The 21,722-nt window shown below is 37.8% G+C and overlaps 1 protein-coding gene across 3 annotated transcripts; it reads left to right on the forward strand.

Moving 5' to 3' along the window:
* The first annotated feature begins 16,720 nt into the window (after positions 1-16,720).
* On the forward strand, positions 16,721-21,235 carry LOC122292574 (lactoylglutathione lyase). 3 transcript variants are annotated; one of them, XM_043100992.1, is made up of 9 exons: positions 16,886-17,065; positions 17,149-17,268; positions 17,367-17,428; positions 18,287-18,347; positions 18,653-18,732; positions 18,835-18,905; positions 19,574-19,663; positions 20,615-20,736; positions 20,931-21,235. In XM_043100992.1, the coding sequence occupies exons 1-8, from the start codon at positions 16,961-16,963 to the stop codon at positions 20,713-20,715; spliced, it is 690 nt and encodes a 229-aa protein (XP_042956926.1). In that variant the 5' UTR covers positions 16,886-16,960; the 3' UTR covers positions 20,716-20,736; positions 20,931-21,235. The 3 variants fall into 3 exon arrangements, with proteins under 3 accessions (XP_042956927.1, XP_042956926.1, XP_042956925.1); XM_043100993.1 differs by lacking the exons at positions 16,886-17,065; positions 20,931-21,235 and adding an exon at positions 16,721-16,879 and having other exon boundaries at positions 20,615-20,897; XM_043100991.1 differs by lacking the exon at positions 20,931-21,235 and having other exon boundaries at positions 20,615-20,897.
* Positions 21,236-21,722: the final 487 nt, after the last annotated feature.

Raw genomic sequence — 21,722 nt, forward strand, 5'->3', positions numbered from 1 at the left:
ATTTCTAATGAACTAGTAGTAGAAAGATGCCAATCCATGGAAACTTCGGATGTCATGTAAGGTCCTTGGTCTGGGCCACTCCAAGACTGCATTTATCTTTGACTGATCTGCATGAACACCATCAGTAGACATAACAAAACCAAGAAAAGTCACAGAAGTAGTGAAGAAAGAACACTTCTTCTTATTGACAAACAGGCACTCCGTTTTTAGCATCTCAAAAATAGCACGGAGGTGATCGAAGTGTGAAGCCCATGTCGGACTATAAATGAGGATATCATCGAAGTAAACTACAATGAATTTCTCCATAAAAGGCCGCAAGACCTGATGCATAAATCTCATGAACGTGCTGGGAGCATTGGATAACCCAAAAGACATGACCATCCACTCATACAACCCTTGTGGCGTCTTAAACGCCATCTTCCACTCATCTCCAGGCCTTATTCTGATCTGGTGGTATCCGCTTTTAAGGTCAATTTTTGAGAAGACCTTAGAACCGGATAGCTGATCCAACATATCATCCAGATGGGGAATTGGAAACCGGTACTTCACTATAATTTTGTTGATCGCTCGGTTGTCAACACACATACGCCAAGAACCATCTTTCTTTGGCACTAGCAGGGCAGGGACTGCACATGGGCTCATACTCTCTCGGATATAGCCCCTCTCCAACAACTCTACCACCTGTCGCTGCAACTCTTCAGCCTCCTTGGGACTGAGGCGATATGCTGGTCGATTTGGCAAATTTGACCCAGGAACAAGGTCAATTTGATGCTGAATATCCCTCATAGGCAATAGCCTAGGAGGAAGATCCTCTGGCATCAAGTAGAAAATTCTGCTAGCAGTCGCTGCACCTCTACTGGTAAATCTGTATCCACGTCTACTGCATTATTCTCGCAAGGTAGTAAAGCATAGACCACGGCTCCATGCTCAATCTCATCTAAAAACCTGGACATAGAAAGCAGGTTAGTATTATTGGCTACCCGGATAGGAGTGAGTCTTTCCTGCCGGGGCGCCAACACAATCTTTTTTCCCTTGATGTTAAGGGAATACGTATTCTTCCGTCCATCATGAATGACACTGCGATCATACTGCCAAGGTCGACCCAACAATACATGACACGCATCCATAGACACAACATCACACCAGGCATTATCAAAATATTTTCTACCAATTGAAAAAGACACAAGGCATCGCCTATCAACTGTTACCTCACTTCCTTTATTTAGCCATGACAACTTGTATGGCTTAGGATGACGGTCCGTCTTCAACTGTAATTTTTGGACAACCTCCTCGGACACTACATTCTCACAACTGCCGCTGTCAATGATAATTTTGCAAACTTTATCTGCAACTGTGTAGGTTGTGTGAAAAATATTGGTTCTCAACCAATCGTCCCCTGAATCGCCCTTGGGAGTCAGTAGACTCTTGCGAATGACCAGAGTCTCATGACCATCTCCATACAACACATCATTAGTATCATCATCATCATACACGGGCTCGCCAATCTTCTCAGTCTCGTCTACCACGTTTTCCTCGGTCAACAAATTTTTGCCCTTTTGATTAGCAGGCTTCCTACAATCAGTTGCCCTATGCCCCTGTTCACCACAACGAAAACATCTAATAGTAGGGTTAGAATTACCCTGCGGTGGCTGCTGGACAGGACAGGAATCCTGAGGGCGAACTGGCCAACTGTTTTGATCGCTCCTAATCACTGGTCTCCTGTTTTGCTATTTTTCAACAGCAAGTGCACGCTGGTAGGCCTCTGAAACATTCCACAGTGAATGAAGGCTGAGGACATCTTGCAAGGGCTGGCGCAACCCCCCCCAAATACCTCGCCACCATCTGCTCCTCTATCTCAGATAAATCGTTCCGGGCGACCAATCGGTAAAACTCCTCCGTGTAATCATCGACTGATCGCGCGCCTTGCCTCAACGCATGAAGTCGCTGAAACAAGGTTTGCGTGTAGCCAAAGGGAAGGAAGTGACCCTTCATCTTCTTCTTCATCTTCTCCCAATCAGTGATCTTGGCCTTGCCCTACCTGTCTCGTGAATGTCGCAACTGCTCCCACCATGTAGATGCTCTGCCCTTGAGTTTGATGGCGATTAGTTTCACTTTCACAAGATCGGGGACTTCCTTATAACCAAAAATACACTCCACTTCGTTAATCCAATCCATGAATCCCTCAGCCTGTAACGTACCAGAAAACTCGGGCAGTTCAACCCGTAAATCGAGGTCTCCATGATGCTCCTCCTGACCAGGGTGCTCCCAGAATAGAGTACGATTGTGATATGAGTTTTCGAAAGTGGAATTAGAATCGTGATCAGAGGCCACACAATCCTTGAAATCCTGCGCCACCAGGCACTGGGTTAATTCTACGACTTACCTCTGCAAATCCTCAATTATTGCATCCCAAACGCTACGATCACAGTGTTGGCTTCCTCATTCGGAACCTGCCCACGACGACCACGACCACCAGCCATTGAAACTGGTGAAATTTCCCAAGAAGATGTTGAAGCTCTAATGCCAACTGACGCCGAACAAAATAGCGATTATCCTGCAGGCTAGTCCAACAGATGATTCAAAGGAGAAAAATTGCCCAAAACCAGAGAGAAAAGTCTCTAGGGTTTAACTGAATATTATCAAATCAAGCCATCCCCAAAATCAATCCACAAGCCGGACTGTTATAGTCGAAAATCGTGTTTATCTGAATTTTGCCAAAAATAGCAAAATCTCGAAAATCACTCCAAATTGAAATTTGAAATAAAATAAGCAATTTGCAAAAAATCCAGCCCAAATTAGGTTTAAAATGACTTCCTAATTGACAAGCAAAATATTACCATAAATAGAAAAAAATAACTAAAATTAGTGATTCGGAGGGGAAAACAACAGAATTTAAGGTCGAAAAAAAGGCACATGGAGCGATCTGAATTGGGGTCTTATGTGCGATTCCGACACCTGCAGCCAAAGTTATGGCCAAAAGACTGAAACGCACTCAAAAACCAATGAGGAACATATCACAATCAATTCCTGCCTTTGTGCTTATCTGCCAACTCATCGTATATCAGCGCCATCAAGGTACAATCTGACAGCTCAGCATCGTCTGTCTCGGATCCCCCTGCATAAAAAATTAATCAAACTTGCTCCATTAACTCCAACACAGGTTCATGAGGACAAACTGAAGTTGAAAAGTAAGTTGATAAAAAAAAAAAAAAAAGAGTGAATATGAGGTTGATCAAAAAAGAAAGAGAAAAATTGAGATTGATTGAGTGAAAAAGAAAGAGTGGGAGTGAGATTGAGGATGAAAGAAATAGTGAAACCAAAAATGAGAGATAGAGAGAAAAAAATGAGACAGAAAGAAATGAGGGTGAAGCTGAAACCTCAAGAAAAAAAAGGGAGTGAAAAGAAAGAGGAGAGGGAAAAGAAAAGTAAGAAAAATAAAGAAATAAGTGGGTTTGTATGCTAAGGCAAGCTTTTATATTAATGAATTTAATGACTTTTTGCTTAGTGTTATTGTTTCTTTGTTGTAGTGATATAAGGTCGTGATTCCTAGTGGAGTATTTAGTAGATTGCCACCTATTAGAAAGATAAAGCAATACATTAATTTTATGTCAGGTGCGACAATCCCTACCCAACCTTTCTTTGAAGTGCATGAGTCCTTGAAGCACTTGAAGGGACAAGGTAAGTTGACTGGAATGCATGCCAAGTGGGAGAGATGTATTGAGACTTTTTTTCAGGTTATCAAGTATACACAAGGTAAGGAAAATTTTGTGGTTGATACTTTAGCAAAAAGGTATGACTTTATCTTTATTTTAGATGCAAAGTTATTGAGATTTGAATATGATAAAGAATTGCATGCTAATGATGATGACTTTGCTAGTGTGTATAGAGTATGTGAGAGAGTATCATTTGGTATGTTCTATAAATTAGAGTGGTCTTTGTTTAAAGAGAATAGACTTTTTGAGCATACTAGTCGTATGCGTGAGTTGCTTCTGCATGGATGTAGTTTGATGAATCATTTTGGTCTAAAGAGAATTCTAAACATGTTTCATGAATGTTTGTGAGAGCATTATTTGCCATTCATTGACTTGTTTCATAAACATTTGCGAGAGTATCATTTGTCATTATTAAAGTTTGCATATAATAGGACCATGCATACTACTATTTCTTATTCTCCTTTTGAAATTATTTATTGTTTTAATACACTTAGTCCTTTAGTTTTGATGCTTTTGATTGTTGATGACAGAAGTAGCTTGGATGAATTTTTTGAAATTATTGATAAAATTAATGATAATTCATATCAAGTGTATCTTCCGGGTAAGTATCATATTTCTGTTATTTTCAAAGTTACTAATCTTTTTCTCTTTGATGTAGGTGGAGGAGATTCGAGGTCGAATCCTTTTGAAGAGAGGGGAATGATGGGCTCTAAGGTAGACTGAGTTTTAAAGATCCCTTGCAAGTTCCAGATGGGCCAATCACAAGATCAGGAGTGAAGAACATCAATGAAGCAATACAAAGATTATTGCAATCCACTTCGAATGAGACTAGCAAGAGCCCAACACTCAAGATGGGCTTAAGAGAAGGAGATCCAATTTTCATCCATGTAATACGCTATGGAAGACACAACTTCGGCCTATTGTTATTGAAGGCCTTGAACATATTTATTTCATTAAAATGGCTTATTTCATTAGTTATAGGAATTAATCTAGACTAATTGGGCTAAAGGATGCTTGGCCCACATATATTTTATTTTGTTGAATTAGGGTTTCAACAGGCTAAGTTACTGTAGCGCGATACTATTTACGGTACTGTAGCATGGCACTATTCACCAAGGGTATTTTTGGAAAAGGCTGGTTTTATTTTAGCTTAGGGTTTTGTGAGACTTTAGTTTAAATACTTCTTATTGCCTCATTTTAAACATATATGAAAGTTTATAAAATTGATAAATTTTATTCATTGTGAGTTGAGTTTATCTCTTCTTGTTCTTCATTGAACGTTTGAAATTATCAAAGGTAAATCACAACATTTTTGGCGTTCCTCCTCTGTAATCGGGGTTCTTGAGACAGGCTCTTCAACAAGTCTAAATTTTAATATAATCTAAGTTCTTAAAACGAGTTCCTCAACGAGTGTAATTTCTTCCATCAATTGACTTGATTTTGGCTTTCTTGGGTTAGTTTTCAAATTGATTGTGAGTTCAAGGGATTCCCAATTCCTTGGGTTCATATCAAAGAGTATTTAAACTAGAACCTCACAAAACTCTAGGTGAAATAAAGCCCCATCTTTCAAAAATGCCCTTGAGTGAATAGTATCGCAACTACAGTACCGTGCTATAGTAACTCGGCCATAGTAATCCTCTTGAAATCTTAGTTCAACAAAATAATAACTTTTCCAACATGCCCTTAAGTCATTTTCATAATAAACTCAATTATTCTAAACTAATAAAATATGTCATTTAACTAAATTAAAAAAGTTTAAAGCCTTCAAGTGCCCAAAGCCTTTAGGTTATGTTGTTGCCCTCTTCCATAACTTGTATCAAATGAATCAAAATTGGATCTTCATCCTTCAAACCCATCTTGATTGTTGGGCTCTTGCTAGACACTGATTTAGCTGAAATATTGCATATTTTAGCTATTTAAAACCAATGTATTTTAAATTCATCATGACATTATTATTGGTTTTAAATGGAAAAATGGTTAATAAGAATAAATGCAAGTTGTGATTTAAATTGATTAATAGCATGAGTTTATGCTTAATTTAATAACTTGAGATTTAATTGGATAATTTTTATTCATATGCATATTTTATCTTATTTAGAAAGCTTGGTATGAGATAAATTTTGTATGTGATCCATATGTTAAACTTGTTGAATAGATTGGAAGTCATTAACGCATGCATGACTCAAAACAATGAATTTTGGCTTGTAGGTCCTATACACATGGCATGGAAAGATATATTGAATTGTTGACCACCTCTAGATTGAAGAGTGTCGTATGCATTTCACCCACCACCTTTTCCATTCACACTCCCACTTACTCCACTCAAATAAATCCACCGATTCCCTTCCAATGGCCCATACAAAAAAAAAGCACCTCCTTTGGAAAGAAATTGTCTTCCAAGTGGCTACATATCACATGGATTTAATCCATTCACATGGCAAGCTGGATCCCACGGAAGAAAAGGAAGGAAGTGTTCTGATTGTGATGTGCATGGTGATCCAAGTGAAGAGGAAGTTGATGCATATGAATTGGCTGAAACATGTGCAAGGTTGGAAGCTGAGAAATCGGCATGATTAAAGGGAAGTTGTTGGCTGAAACATGATCCCATTAAAGTGAAGAGAACCTGTGCATTTGAGCTACATAAACATGTGAAAAGCTAGAAAGAGGTCCGGTTATTAAATGAAGAAAAAGATGGTCTATTTGAGCTGCTGTCCACCAAAATTATATATTGAAGAAGTAGGTTGCTTTCCACCAAAATTATATATTGAAGAAGTAGGCTGCTGTCCACCGAATTGTCTCCACCAAATTTGACATTGAAAAAGTCATCAAAGGCTACTGCCTGTCCACCGAATTGGACAAGAGCTGTTGGAGAAGAAAGATAGCTGGAAAATAAATTGATTAATTCGGTTTCGGCACATGGAGGGACACGGTGGAAGCATGGCATCATGGCTATACATATTGCTTTGAATTTTAAAAGAACAAAGCATCACATGGAAAGCATGAAAAAGAAAGACACATGCAAGCTTGGTAAATGTTTACGGCAATGAGAAGAGAATAGAGAAAACATGTGCAGTCGGTGGGTGAGTGTTGTGCTGAAACTGAAAAATAAAAAAGGAAAGAAAGCAAATTCGGTGCATGTGAGTGTTGTGCTGGAATTAATTGAGAAAAAGGAGTGAAGAGCAAAGTCGATGCATGATTAGAGGAAAGAGAGCCATGCTTGACTTGTATAAAGCAAGAGTCGGCTGGAATTATTCTTAAAGTGAAGTGTGAATGAAAAAGTGAAGTGTGAATGCAAAAGTGAAGTGTGAATGCAAGTGAAGTGTGAATGTGAGAGGCAACTAGTGGAGTTGTTCCGCTATAAAAGGGGTGCAATCCGAAGGAAACAAGAGGGGGGAGAACTTACAAGAACAACTTTGTGCTTTGTTATGTTTTTTAAATAATTGAGTCTTTCTTGTGTTCGGATTTTTGTTGTTCCTTTTAGCTTCAATGCTTTGTTGTTTTAGCATTTTTATTAAGTGTATTAAGAATTGTTCTAGAATTTTATTTCATTAAGTGTAATACCTTAATTTCTATTAAGTGTGCTAGTTTGTTTCATTACTAGTTTGTTTCATGCAACAAAAGAATGGTTTTAGAAGTTTTAATTAAATATGCTAGTTAGTTTTATGCAACAAAAGAATTATTTTAGAAGTTTTAATTAAATATGCTAGTTGGTTCCATACAACAAAAGAATTGTTCTAGGAGTTCTCATTAAGTTTGTTACCTTAATTTATTGCAAGAAAGGTTTGGTTGTAAGCTTTTGTTTTTGTTTTTGATTTTTCTGAAACATCATATGTGGGAAGTAGAGGAATTGTTCTAGAGTTTTCATTAAAAGTTTGGAGATTAATTTTCAAGAGTGATACATGAGAAGTTGTTTCTTTTTGCTTTATTTTTCAATTGAATGGTGAAGGGGAGTTTTCGTCTAGACTTTTCGTTCTCTATTTTATTTAACTTCAGTTTAAAGTTTATGAAATATTTTTGAGATTTTTTTTTTTTTTGGCTTAGAAGTTTGGGTAATTTATTTGCTGTTTACTTATTTCATGTTATTTATTTTTCTCACTTATTTAAGCTTTCATTTAATAGTGATTACAATTGTTATGTGTTGTTTTGAGAATTTGTGATTTAAATACAAAGATGAATTCTAGAATCTTGGTTTTAGGTATTTTCAATTTTCAGTTCATATTTTGTCAATTACTTTCTAATTTAATTTAATTCTTAATTTAGTTTTATTAATTTCTGAGTTTACTCTATTAGTCATTTACATTCCAATCCGACAATCAAAATCTAAAAACATGAATCTAGTCCATGACTAGTAATCTCTTCCATCCATTGCACATATCATCCTCTTGTTTTCTCTTTGAGAAGTTTTTCACATTTTTTTCAACGAGTTTAATTTTAAATAACTTTCCTTGAGGAGACGATCTAGGAATTTATTCCTAATTATTACACGACATCCTCCTGCACTTGGGATAGCATCTTCCTTCCTCTTCTTAGCTCTCGATCTTGTGATTGCCCCATTTGGAACTTGCAAAAGATCTCTAAGGCTCGATCCACCTTGGCTCCCAACATTGTCTCAGTGAACTCACCGCCACCCAAAATTGATCAAACTTTCCAATGTTATGATTTTGTTAATTTACACTTAGTTGTAATGTTAATGGTATAATTTGTAGTATTTATTCTTTTTATGTCTTTATAATTTTGTAATTGTTTATTAGTTGCCTTAATTTGTAATTTGTATCATTGCAAATTTGTAATAGCTTAGTGCGTGCCTTAGTGATTGTTATTACTTAGTACTTAATAAACTAATAGTATTAGGTTGATCATTGAAGTTTGAACTTGGAACTTAGTAATTAGTATTTGTATTCATATTTTTTTCAATTTTTTAATATATAAATATAGTTGTAGTTAAATTTTTATCCCAAAAACAGGTTTGGATTGTGTTTCTGGGTCATTTTGGGCATAAAAAACTGATCTTATTATGATGTTTAATAGTTTCTTTTGTTAATAATTGTAATGATTCATAATCATTATTTAAACTAATAGTCTTTTCTACATTCTTAAAGTATAATTAGTAAGAAATGATAGCTTAGAAGAGAAAGTTAATTGTTTTTAAATTTGATTTTTAGGAACATTAGGAATTGTCAAATCTTGTAGATTTCTTTCTATATCTAATATGTTATTGATGACTTGCAAAATTTTATATTGCAGATTTTACAAGATCACTTGAGCGGAAACTTTTGGCCGCTCGAGCGAATTCAGGCAGATTCAAAGCTCGACTGCCGCTCGACAGCAAGCTCGAGCGGCTTGCTGGAAAACAAAGATCTCTCGAGCGGAGACATTGGCCTCTCAAGCGAAATCAGGCAGAGTCGAACGCTCGATGTGCGCTCGACACCCAGCTCGAGCAAACATCGTATTTTGACAGATCTAGGGTCTTCCGCCGTCACACCATATAAAAGTGATTTTTCACTTTATGGCCGTACCTTTTGACTGGAGAACATTTTTTGGGACAAAAAAACATAGCTAGAAGGGTTCAATTCATCTGTTTTGGAGAGGGAATTCCATATATTGCACGTACGTTGGAATCATACACGAGCACAAACGGGAGAAAAGCATTGAATCATTTCCTTGAGTTTTTGAAGACGAGTTGCGGCTGCGAGGAATATTTTTTAGCGTTTATTTTCTTCTAATATTCTCAAAACAATTATGGTAAATTCGTTTATGTTGAATTCCATTTCTAGCATGAGCTAAATTTTATTTATTTTAGGAAAACGATGTAACCCAGTTCCGAACTATGCTTGATTGTCTATGCTAATTTAAGGCAATTCTCTCTTTGTTTATCTGATTTATTCTGAGTTTATTGCTTCTAATTAACTGGCCATTGATCAGATGATATTTAATCTTGTGATTTGCTATCGAAAGAGGGAATCATAGGGTAGATCTTGAATATTTCAGCATAGGTGAATATAGAGATTGAAAGACTTGTATGAACCTATGTAGTATTTAAATCATTGGTCTTATTGCTTTCTTGCTTTATTAATTTGCATATTCTTATGTGAATTGATGAACAAGAATAATTTCCAATTGACTATCGAAAGAGGCTGTTGGATGAATTAGAGATTTGCTAATGAACAAAAAGAATTAAATTAAATTAGCTGGATGAGAAAAGCATAGTGAAGAATTAGGTGAAATCAATTTCCTAGAAGTTTTCTTTCCCATTAATTTGATCTTCGAACATCAGTTTTATTTCCTTTGCATATTTCTCTTTGAGTTGATCTTAGTTTAATTTGCAACTACAAAAATCTTAGTGATTCCTCTAGATAAAATCGAGATTAGTATAATTTTAGTATTTGGCAAAAGTAAGGTACCAATCCCTGAGGACGATACTCTTCTTATCACTTTATTATAAAACTACGATACTGTGCACTTGCAGTTTCGCACCGGTCAATTATAATCTTCTTGGTTTATGTTATCAGGTTCTATTGGTATACTAGTAGTAGGTGTATCAGGTTTGAATAAAGAATTCATTGAAACATGGTTTTTAAACAAAGATTTCTTAGGTTAAAAAATTAAAATAAGTAGATCAAGATCTCGAGGGAACACCACTGGAACCACCCTTAGAGCTCTTCTAGCTTAAACGGGCTAGCCAACAGATTTTCGTGGATTACGAATACAAAATTTCCAATATACTCCATTTTCTTTTATATAGATTATTGTTGTTAAAAATTTGTATCAGTGAATTTTTACTTTTTTTTTTTATTTTTTTTATTTTTTTATAAAGCAAGAATGTTTAGGTGGTTTCTTATACTTTTAATTGCTGCTTTTAGGAAGTCACAATGATCTTCCCATATCTCTATTACTGCTTGTCTACTTTGATATATATGATATTTATTCATCATTAAATTATAATCTTGTATCATTAACCTTTGTTGTTCTTTAAGACACTCTATTTTTTCCATTGAATGTTTTAATTCAAATCTTGTATTGTATTCTAGGCAAAGTAAATCATAACGGCCACGAATACCACAATACCATGAGCGTAATAGTAATTCATCATGAAGTTTAACATGAAATAATAAAGCAATAAAGCAACAATACAATAAAAGAGGAATATAATATTATACCAATATAATAGTTAATAGCTCTTCGTATACGTATCTCAAGTATTATATAATAGATATATATTTAATAATAGAAAGTATAATCTATCTGTAAAATAAATAAATAATTCGGGCTTCTCTACACGGTCCTTCTCTTTCTCCCTGGAGGAAGAGTGAGGTGTTAGTCTTCTTAAGTCTGTAAGGAGAGTTTGTCTCTCAAGGGTGAGAGTTACAGTTATCTTAGATCACGGTTATGGAGGAAGAGGAACTATCTAAGAGATGGAAGAGATTGCATCTATCTCAGGAGGAAAGCAAGGTGTACCAAGTCTCTAATGAAGGAACTTCGGGTAACTCCTCACGGTGGAAGTATTGCATCATAGGAGGCATACTGGAGGATAAAGGAATAAGTAATGAAGCTTTTCATGTGACTATGTCTCAAGTATGGAAAATAGAGGGCTGGGTGCAATTCAAGGATCTCGGTAACCATAGATTCTTGATAGCATTCCAACATCTTTCTGATAAGGAGAAAGTCCTAGGGGGTAGACCGTGGTTCTTTGATCACAACATTCTATGCCTTCAAGAACCTTTCCGGGCTCAGTTGCATGGGCTTCCCCCTTTGTAGCAATGACTGCGGAAGTTGGTACTCAGCTGGGTGCTTCCATTGGGGAAGTAATCCGAGTCAACGCAGACTCTGATGGCAGGGCTTGGGGTAAATGTATGAGGGTAAGAGTGGCTATGAACTTGAACAAACCGTTGCTCAGAGGGAAGTGGTTAAAGCTAGATAACCAGACACATTGGATTTCATGCAAGTATGAAAGGCTCCAAAACGTGAAGCATATTATCACACAAGGGTCGAATTTGTAGTAAACCTAAGGTGGTAAGTTCAGAGGAAGGAAACTCAAGAGAGCAATTTGGTCCGTGGATTAGAGCCCAGCTTATGAATTCCTCCATTTTTTACTTCCATAAATATGGTGGCTCTGGTGAGTTTAACCACCAGAAGGGGTGTCATAAAGAAGAAGAGGGCACCGCAGTTAATGCTGATACGAAAGATGGGAAGGAGTTCAACTTGGTGAATCATCTCGAGTCATTCAAGGATCCTCCAAAAAGGAAAATTGGTGTTCTGTCCTCTAAGGTAGGTGAGGTTGATGAGGAATTCACGAGACCTTGTTCTAAGGATGGGACACTCCTGCCTGGGTAGACTTCGAACTTGGAAGGCCAGGGAGCAAAGTTAGAGGCTCTGATCAATGCAGGATCTCAGGAAGATATTGAAATGGTGTCTACTCGAGGGGAAATTTTCCTTGTGGAAACAGAAAATAATAAGGCTTCTGAGGCAAGCTTGAATGAGAGTTTATACACTATTGGCAATGGCACCTTTGGAATATTAGGCAAGCCAAAGGATGTAGTCAAAAGCTCTTGTAGGAGCACTGTTAAGAGAAGGGGGTCTACGTGGAAAAGGAAAGCTAGAGAGGTGAGTCCTTGAGTTACTAGAGCAAGAGAGGCGAGCTCTAAAAAGAGATGTACTAGTGACAGTGGCTATGAAGGGGTGGTGGTTCTGCCGAGGAAAAAATCAAGGTTGGGTGAAGTTAATGCAGAAGACATATCTAGTACTCAATTGGTGGAGGCTGCTTTGCAGCCCCACCAAAGGCCATGATAGGCCGTAGTTGGAACTGTAGGGGGCTTGGGAACCCTCGTACAGTCAGATAGCTCATTTGTTGGTGAAATCTAAGTGGCCCAATTTTATTTTCTTAATGGAAACAAAGTGTGGTAGGAAAAAGATGGAGGAGGTGAGGACAAGGGTGGGTTTTGACTGTAGTATTGTGGTTGAAAGCAGGGGTTTGAGTGGAGGATTAGCTTTCATGTGGCATAGTGAGGATAATTATATCCTTCAATCATACTCTCAACACCATATATCTATGCTTCTGCAACTGGAACATAATAGTGAACAAGTACTCTTGACTGGATTTTATGGCTCGCCAAAAACAGCTCACAAGAAAGATAGTTGGAAACTTTTGAAACTTTTGAAACCAAGGGAGCGACTAGCATGGCTATGCTATGGAGATTTCAATGAGATATCACACCAACATGAGAAGCAAGGGGGAGCTATGAGACCTTAACACCAGATGGAAGAATTTAGAAGCAGTTTGGTAAAATGTGGCTTGAGTGACATGGGGTTTGAAGGCAATAAGTTCACGTGGTGTAACAATAGAAAGGGGCCTTATTTTACCAAAGAAAGGCTAGACCGTGCTCTGGGAAATTTGGAACTGACCTTGAGCTTCTCTTACTACTGTTTCCAGGTTCTTGCAGCACATTCTTCATGTCATAGCCAACTTGTAATGCATCTTAAGAAGGGAGGGAGAAGGTATGACAACAAGGGGGGTGAAAAGGAGAGAATATTCAGGTATGAAGCTTCCTAGAAATTGCACGATGAATGCACTAAAATCATAGCCAATTGCTTGTCCTCTCAAGTGCAGCAAAGAGGATCACACCTGTGGTGGTCTCAGTAATGCCTGGGCATGTGTAAAGAAGATTTAGTGAAGTGGAGCAGTACCATCCTTACGAAACATAGGAAAGTTATCCAATCGAAGATGGCTCAATTGGCTAGTTTGCAAGAAGTGAACACAAGAACCAATACTGGAATTATCAAGGAAGTTCAGTTAGAAATTGACAAGTTACTTGAAGAGGAAAATGTCAAATGGAAAAAAAAGGGCAAAGCAAGCTTGGCTCAAAGATGGAGATAGTAATTCTAAGTTCTTCCATAGATGTGCCAATCAGAGGAGGAAAACTAATGAGATCAATTGCTTGGCTAGAGAAGATGGTAGCCAGACTAGGGACTTGGAGGAAATTTCTGACTGCTTTGGGAAATACTACCAGTCTCTTTTATGTTCGAGTAATCCTATGGGAATTGATGGGTTGCATAGCCAAGCTCGACATAAAAGTGGATAGGAACATGAATATCTTACTTGATGCAAAGTTCTCGGCTAGGGAGGTAAAAGAAGCCTTGTTCCAGATGAATCCTCTGGGCTCTCCTGGACCAGATGGATTCCCAGTTGAATTCTACCAAGTACATTGGGACATTGTTGGTGATAAGGTAACTCAAGCTATACTAGAAGTTCTCAACTTAGGGGGGGATATTAGTGGTATCAATAAAACTTTTATAGTACTCATTCCCAAGGTAAAAGGCCCTAAAACTGTTATGGATTTCAGACCCATCTCTTTGTGCAATGTCTTATATAAAGTGATATCAAAAGTCCTATCCAATAGACTTAAGATGATCCTCCCTCAAATTGTCTCCCCAACACAAAGTGCCTTTGTCCGCGGGAGATTGATCCTTGATAATGTAATAGTGGCTTTTGAAACCATGCATTCCATGTTCATTAAAGGAGGGAGACAGCAAGGTCATATGGCCATTAAGCTTGACATGAGTAAAGTATATGACAGGGTTGAATGGGATTTCCTACGTGCTGTTATGATTAAGTTGGGATTTACTGAGAAGTGGATCAGGTTGGTGATGAGCTGTGTATCAAGTGTGTCTTATTCTCTGCTCCTTCTTTTTAAACCCTCAAGAGGCCTTAGACAGGGGGACTCCCTCTCCCCATACCTATTCTTGCTGGTGTTTGAAGTGCTTAGTAGTCTCCTTAACCATGCTGAAAGGAACAAAAGAATTCATGGGTTTCCTGTAGGCAAGGGCCAGGTCAACATTAACCACCTATTTTTTTACAGATGATAGCTTGTTATTTTGTAGAGCACAAGTGGAGGAATGGGCCACTATCAACTCTCTACTCAGTACTTATGAAGGGGCCTCGGGACAGAAGATCAACAAAGACAAAACTTCAATCTATTTCAGTGCCAATACTAGACCAGAGACTAAAGAGTACATCTTGAGAATTGTTGGTACCAGAGCCACCATGTGCTATAAGAGGTACCTTGGCCTACCTTCTCTAGTGGGAGATCAAGGTACAAAGCCTTCAAAACCATTCTTGACAGAGTGAGGAGCAGGGTGAACAACTGGAAGACTAAGCTCCTCTTACAGGCAGGGAAACAGATTCTCCTCAAAGCAGTCATTCAGGCTCTCCCTACGTATAGTATGGGAGTTTTCAAGCTTCCCAAGGTGTTGTTGAAAGAAATTTTTTTTTTGATAAGTAGAAGTATTAAATAGCATGAAAGAAATTGATAGAGTAATGCACCAGTTCTGGTGGGGCCAATAAGACAAGGGGAATAAAGCGCATTGGGTTTCCTAGAGTCAAATGGGAAGGTCAAAGGAATCAAGAGGTCTGGGGTTCAGAGAATTTGAGAGTTTCAACACAGCACTGCTGGCTAAGTAAGCTTGGCGCATCATCCAGTTTCCTGCATCACTAGCTTCCCAAGTACTCAAGGCAAAATACTTCAGAAGCTCTAATTTCCTTCAGGCCAAATTGGGGGCACGACCATCACTTATTTGGAGGAGTATTTGGTCTTCAAGAACTCTCATTGAGAAAGGGTCTATGTGGAAAATTGGCAATGGGGAGGAGACCAGAATCTGGAAGGATAGATGGTTTACCTCAACCATCATCCTTTATGGTTCAGAGACATGGGCAAGACTGTGATGAGGAAGCTAAAGTAGCTGAGCTAATAAATGAATATACCAAGCAGTGGGATAGAGAGAAGATTTTAAGGTTACTTGGCCCTACTAATGCTGCAGTTATTCAAAAGATTCATGTTAGCACATCTAGGGCAAAGGATTGACTTGTCTGGCTAGGCACTAAGGATGATGGATTCTCAATTGAAAGTGCATACCATTTGCAAACGGAACTCATAACAAGTCAGAGGGGTCAGTCATCGAGTGGAGCACTAAATTTTAAAAACTGGAGTTGTTTCTGGAAACTTAAGGTTCCCAATGCAGTCAATGTTTTTGTGTGGAGAGCTTGTTTAGAGTCATTACCAACCATGTTGAATCTCTTCAAGAAGAAGATAGTGAACTGTCCTTTATTCCCAATTTGTTGCAGTTTAGAAGAGACAGCTAGCCATATATTGTGGAACTGTCCCTTAGCCATGGATGTGTGGAGTAATGGGCCAAAAACATTACAAAAAAGCTCTATAAGGGCAAAAAGTTTCATGAAGATTGTTGAGGGGTTAAAGGACCAGTGTGATTTACAAACTATGGAGGCTTTTGCTATGACAGCAAGGGGTATCTGGCAGAGGAGAAACAAGTTCGTTTTTTAGGGATCATTCTTACATCAAAAAGCACTAGCACAGAATGCTGCTCATCAACTTGATGACTTCAGAGTTGCTCAAGTGGTTCCTGTGTCTACTTCCCGGATGCACACCAGCCATTCTTCAAGTTGGATCCCACCACCTGAGGGTGTAGTAAAGATAAACTGGGATGCAGCACTAAGTGAAGCTCGTGACAGGGTGGGGTTTGGTCTGTTAGCTCGAGATCATGAAGGTGGTGTAATAGCTGTTAAAAGGGTATCTAAGGGTGGTTGTATTGTTCCACTACAGGCAGAGGCAATTGGAGGGCATCAAGCTGCTATTTTTGCGTCTGAGTTGAACCTGTCTTTAGTGATCTTGGAGGGCGACTCTCTTCAGGTAGTCCAAGGACTTAGTCTTCACAAAGAAAGGTGGGATAGTGTAGGGTTGGTTATGTCCAAGGACACTAGAGATCTGCTTACTCGGTTTGTACATTTCAGTGTTTCATTTGTCAAGAGTTGTGGTAATCAAAAAGCACATTGTCTAGCTAAGGAAGCCTTAGAACTTGTTGAGGAATCATCTACAATGGTCATTTAGCCCAATTGTAATATGTTTTCTTTTTTGTCCTTAAGTTGAATATAATGGCAACTTTCCTTTCAAAAAAATAAATAATTCGGTACAAAATAGACGTATACTTTTTCAATGATCTATCATTTCTGTTAGGGTTACTTATCAAAAAAATCATTTCTGTTAGAGAAAACCTTAGGGTGGCACCGCTCCGATGTTCTCATTGGACTATAAAACCCAAGGAGACTTCAGCCTTCCAAAATAAATCCTGGCCTCCTCTGCTTTCTATATCACGAAAAGGTAAAGACTTTCCCCTCTCTCCCTCTCTCTCTCTCTCTCTCACACACACACACACACAATCCATCCACGTTGTCTTTGTCCATGGCCTCCTCTTCCCTCGCCTGCACCTTATGCTGCTTCTCTCTCTTCCGACCCAAAACCTCTTTTCCATATTCGGTCCCGTTCTCCCTCCCCTCCAAAACCAAGGTTTAAAACAATTGCTCCACACTTTTCACATTTTTAATTTTCTCATCCGTTTAGTTATGTGTTTATTTTGATTCAACATCCAGCATCTGAACCGATTTCGATTGTTCTCGATGGCTTCGGAACCAAAGGAATCGCCGGCCAACAATCCTGGCCTCCATGCAACCCCTGATGATGCCACTAAGTCTTACTTCATGCAACAAACTGTATGTAGATTGGCTTTCATATATTCATGTACATTCTGTCCGCGTTTCTGTATTCTTTTCACCGGTTTAGTTAAATATTTGTGACTCATTGATTGCAGATGTTTCGAATTAAGGATCCGAAAGTGAGCCTTGACTTCTATTCTCGCGTCTTGGGCATGTCGTAAGTTTTGTGTTCCTTTTTTCTTTACAAATAACAACTTGTGAATTTTCTTATGGTGATATATGTGATTTAATGTGCTCGTTTTGGGGTCGTGATTTTGTTATGTGGGGGTGTGGAGAACGCGTTGATACTGCTGAAATTTTAAATTTTAATTTTGGCATGTTTGGTATTTTTTTTATTTTTATGTAAGCAGTCCAAATTGGCCTTTATGTATTTTTCATTTTTATGCGCTGAATTGTACAAAAGTACCTGGTTGCAAGAAGTTGCCTGGGTAGTTTTGCTATCACATAGGTCAGTTGGGAATCTGAGAGGGTGACATTTTAGAGACTTACAGTGTGACCACCTTAACAGCTAGTCTTCCAATAAGACTCAAAACAACCTAACGTAATTGATGCTAGCTCTTTTCCTCTCTAACAGCTTTTCTTGCTTTGCCTTGCTGGGGAATGGACTTCCTTTCTGGAATGCATTTTTGGGGAGGGATAGGATTTTTTTATTATTTAAAAATATATCATTTTCCTCTCAAAACGGGGTATCTAACATCTAGTGTCTATCATCCATGGTGACTCTGCTTCTAAGTTACTTCAAAGTTTCTATGAGTTTATGATTTCATCATAACGACACTTACATGTTTATACTGTATTGCTACCTTATGTTTTGTTGGTTGAAGATATCACTTTATTTTGATTTGATTTTTGAATATGTTGTATTTGCACCATATAGTAACTTTGGTTTTAAACCAATTTATCAGTTAAATTCTATTGAAAAATTTCATCTCTGCCTTGTTGGAGTGGACTTAGAGGTTTGGGTGAGCATGCATTGTCTGAATTGAAAGTTCATGTTGATTTTCGGATATTTCAGGTTGCTTAAGAGATTGGATTTCCCAGAAATGAAGTTTAGCTTATACTTTCTGGGCTATGAGGTAAATACATGGCATCGCTTATGCAAGGCATATTGTCTTTGTTAAGGCCATAGTGGCTGTCGGAACTTGGAAGTTACTTTTTGCATTTGGAACTTTTTGTTTCTCCACTCGATGCTGTCAGTGTTCTCATACACATGTCATGTATCCTTTTTATACGTGTGTGTGTGTGTGTGTATTTGCATTCCCCCATTCCATTCTGAACAAGTGCATCGTGAAAACTGAGGTGTCTTTAAGATTAGCTTCCCCCCTCCCCCTGCAACTGTATGTAACAATCACAATGTTTATGCACATATTTTCTGGTTTAGGATTCAGCATCTGCTCCAGCTAATTCTGTTGATAGAACAGTTTGGACCTTCAGTCAGAAAGCTACAATTGAGCTAACACAGTGAGGATAATATTTTCCATACAAAAAGTCTGTTCTTACGTGCAGAACCTTGTTTTATGCACCCATCCCCTGATGTCTTTTTTGGGAAAATAATTTTTACAGTAATTGGGGTACTGAAAGTAATCCTGAATTCAAAGGATACCACAATGGCAATTCAGAACCTCGTGGCTTTGGTATGTTACTTTTAAAATTCAATCTGACTACATGTGATTGTGATATATTCTCTGCCCCCACGGCAAAAAAAAATTAGAGATTGATTTATGAGCACCTCTTATTGAATACATTTTTCCATCTTCTGTGGCATATATGGAGTGTGACTAATGAATCCCATATTACATAATCAATCCGATGAGAATGCATTGTTTTAAATATATTTTATATAATTTAGTTTTCTTGGCCAGAAGAATTAGGAAGGGGCTCAAAGCATTGGCTTAATTGGTATTGAAAAATTGTTAATTGGGCTAGGTTGATTACCATGAATAATGGAACAAGACATGGGAGAAATCCCTGTTCATAGGAGTGATGAACTAAAGACTCACTAGTCATCATAATGGTCTTCTACTGTTGCATGTGCAAATAATTTTGTGCATCTGTCAAACATATTTATATGTAAATTTTCCATGTACCCAAATGGAGCTGTATTGATAAAACTTGTATTTCTATTCAGTGCATTGGCTTAGCATGCATCATAATCAAACTTTGATTGCATCAATGGTATTCCATTGTTTTGGTGTGTGTGTGTAGAGGAGAGGAGTACGAATTCTCTTACATTGATTTTCTCCATCTTCGGGGCAAGAATTATGGCATTTAAATTTTCTCTTTATTGTCTTATTGTTTTAAGGACATATTGGCATCACTGTTGATGACACCTACAAGGCATGTGAAAGATTTGAACGCCTGGGTGTGGAGTTTGTAAAGAAACCAGATGGTGGTAAGCCAGCTGTATGATATTATTTAATTCATTTCACAAGATCTGGTTACTCCTTTATGTTCATTATCTTCTTAAGTTCAACTTATGGGTGGAAGGTGGAAATTAAAAGTCATTTGTTAATTTTAAAACTGGTGTAGCCTAAAAATCTCTTCACAACTCCTCAATCTAAGAAAATAACTTGGGATTTTTCTCAAGGGGAAGATATCAATCAAAATTGTGAAATTTATGCAGGGGACGTTTTTCAGGATAAACATTTTCAGTCAACAACATATAATCACTATTTTTTTCTGAAAATGTATTTGAAGGGGATTACTTCGAGGTCCAAATATTCCTATATTTCCAGTGGTTTCTTGGATATCTGAGGGAAAGCCCTTTGGAGGGTCTTATATTTCTAGGGTGCAGTTGTTGAATATAATATTCTGTATGTGAACGAGTCCCCTCAAGGCCATTTGAGATATACATGGCCGTTAACTTCAGCGCCCCGTGGGATTAGTTGAGGTGCGCGCAAGCTGGCTCGGACACCCACAGATATCAAAACAAATATTCTGTATGTAAAGATAATAAATAGATAAAAGAATAGATATTTGGTTAAGATGGGCATTTAATATATAAAATGAAAAATGTGATTAAGACAGGCACTTAATTGTTCCTTTGGTTGGAGAAAGAACTTATTGAAGATTATAGCATGTCAGAACTTCCTGATCTGGAGTCAATAACATCATTTTTATAAGTGATATATTTACTTCTCTTTTATATGTTATTAGTTCTGCAAATATATTGTCTGATTCAATTGTGGGCATTGTAGTTGTTAATGGGACGAGAGTAATTTTCTCCATATAATTCATACTTTCTTTCTCCCCAAAATGCTTGATTTGATTATGCATAATTATGCTGTGTCTAACAGTTATAAAATTATAATTGCTTGCTTAAGATCTGTGGTACTGGATGCAGGAAACATGAAGGGGCTAGCATTTATTAAGGATCCTGATGGCTATTGGATTGAGATCTTTGACCTCAAAACTATTGGAACCGTTACTGCTGCTGCTGCTTAAAATAATGCCTCTGAGACTTCAGTTACTTTTCTTGTACCTACTTTCGATTATTTTTTATTTCCTGTTGGACACCAACCTTATACGCTGGCATTCCAAAATATTGTTTGTGTTTTTAGTACTTGGAAATCTTACATCGTAGATCATATCTGCCAATTTAGTCATTTGTTGATGCTTGCACTAAAGGCTTTGTTGACAATGTGAGGCTTTGTTGACAGTGTGAAGATGAAGAATGGCTTTGTATAAAATCGGGGTTGCCGCCTTGGTGACAATGCTGTATAGCAAGTGACATTTCAGGAGTTGCGAGGTTGTGGGTACGCATCATGCTTGAAAAGTCCTTAGAGGCTGATGTTTTTACCTATCAACATGTGCTTTCAGTCTGCTCATGTTTTTCTCTCTTTTCACACTTTTTTTGTTCATAAGTATGACAATTTTATTAGAATAACGTACATAGAGGGAACACTAATGGGGAGATTCAGAAATTCTAGAGAAATAGAAACATGAGAACTGTTACGAGCGATCAGACGGGGCTTTGAGCAAAGTTGCTTCTAACTTGATCACTTGTCTCTTGCAATCTTCGAACTACGATCATTGCGTTCCTTCTAAGTACACTTCATTAAGAATAAACGTGCCATCCACTAAACTTCTGGATTTCTTTCAAATGTTCTCTCTCCAATAAGCTGTGTAGCGGTCCAATAAAAGAAAATCGCTTCTGAAAATGCAGTGGTTCTACACAACACTACACCTAGAGGGGGGGGTGAATAGGTGTAATCTAATTTTTATGGCCTTTTGAAAATTAATCAAACAAGCAGATAATAAATGAAACAAATAACACAAATAATCAACACATGATTTTGTTCACGGAGTGGAAACTCATTTGAAGAACCTCTTCAAAATCTAAAACCACTCCGGGTGTAAGACACCACCTCAAATCCACTATAGAAACTTTAGTTTGTTACAACCAATTTAGAACACTCACAAAACCTTTGTAGTAGCTAAACTTGGCTTGC

The sequence above is a fragment of the Carya illinoinensis genome, chromosome 13, assembly GCF_018687715.1.
Source record: "Carya illinoinensis cultivar Pawnee chromosome 13, C.illinoinensisPawnee_v1, whole genome shotgun sequence".
NCBI lineage: Eukaryota > Viridiplantae > Streptophyta > Magnoliopsida > Fagales > Juglandaceae > Carya > Carya illinoinensis.

Excerpts from the sequence above, each read along its gene's own strand:
- LOC122292574 (XM_043100992.1), top strand. The coding sequence starts at position 16,961 with ATGGCCTCCTCTTCCCTCGCCTGCACCTTATGCTGCTTCTCTCTCTTC. Across the intron at positions 18,348-18,652 it reads TATACTTTCTGGGCTATGAG|GATTCAGCATCTGCTCCAGC; the intron begins GTAAATACATGG and ends TTTCTGGTTTAG. Across the intron at positions 18,733-18,834 it reads GCTACAATTGAGCTAACACA|TAATTGGGGTACTGAAAGTA; the intron begins GTGAGGATAATA and ends TAATTTTTACAG.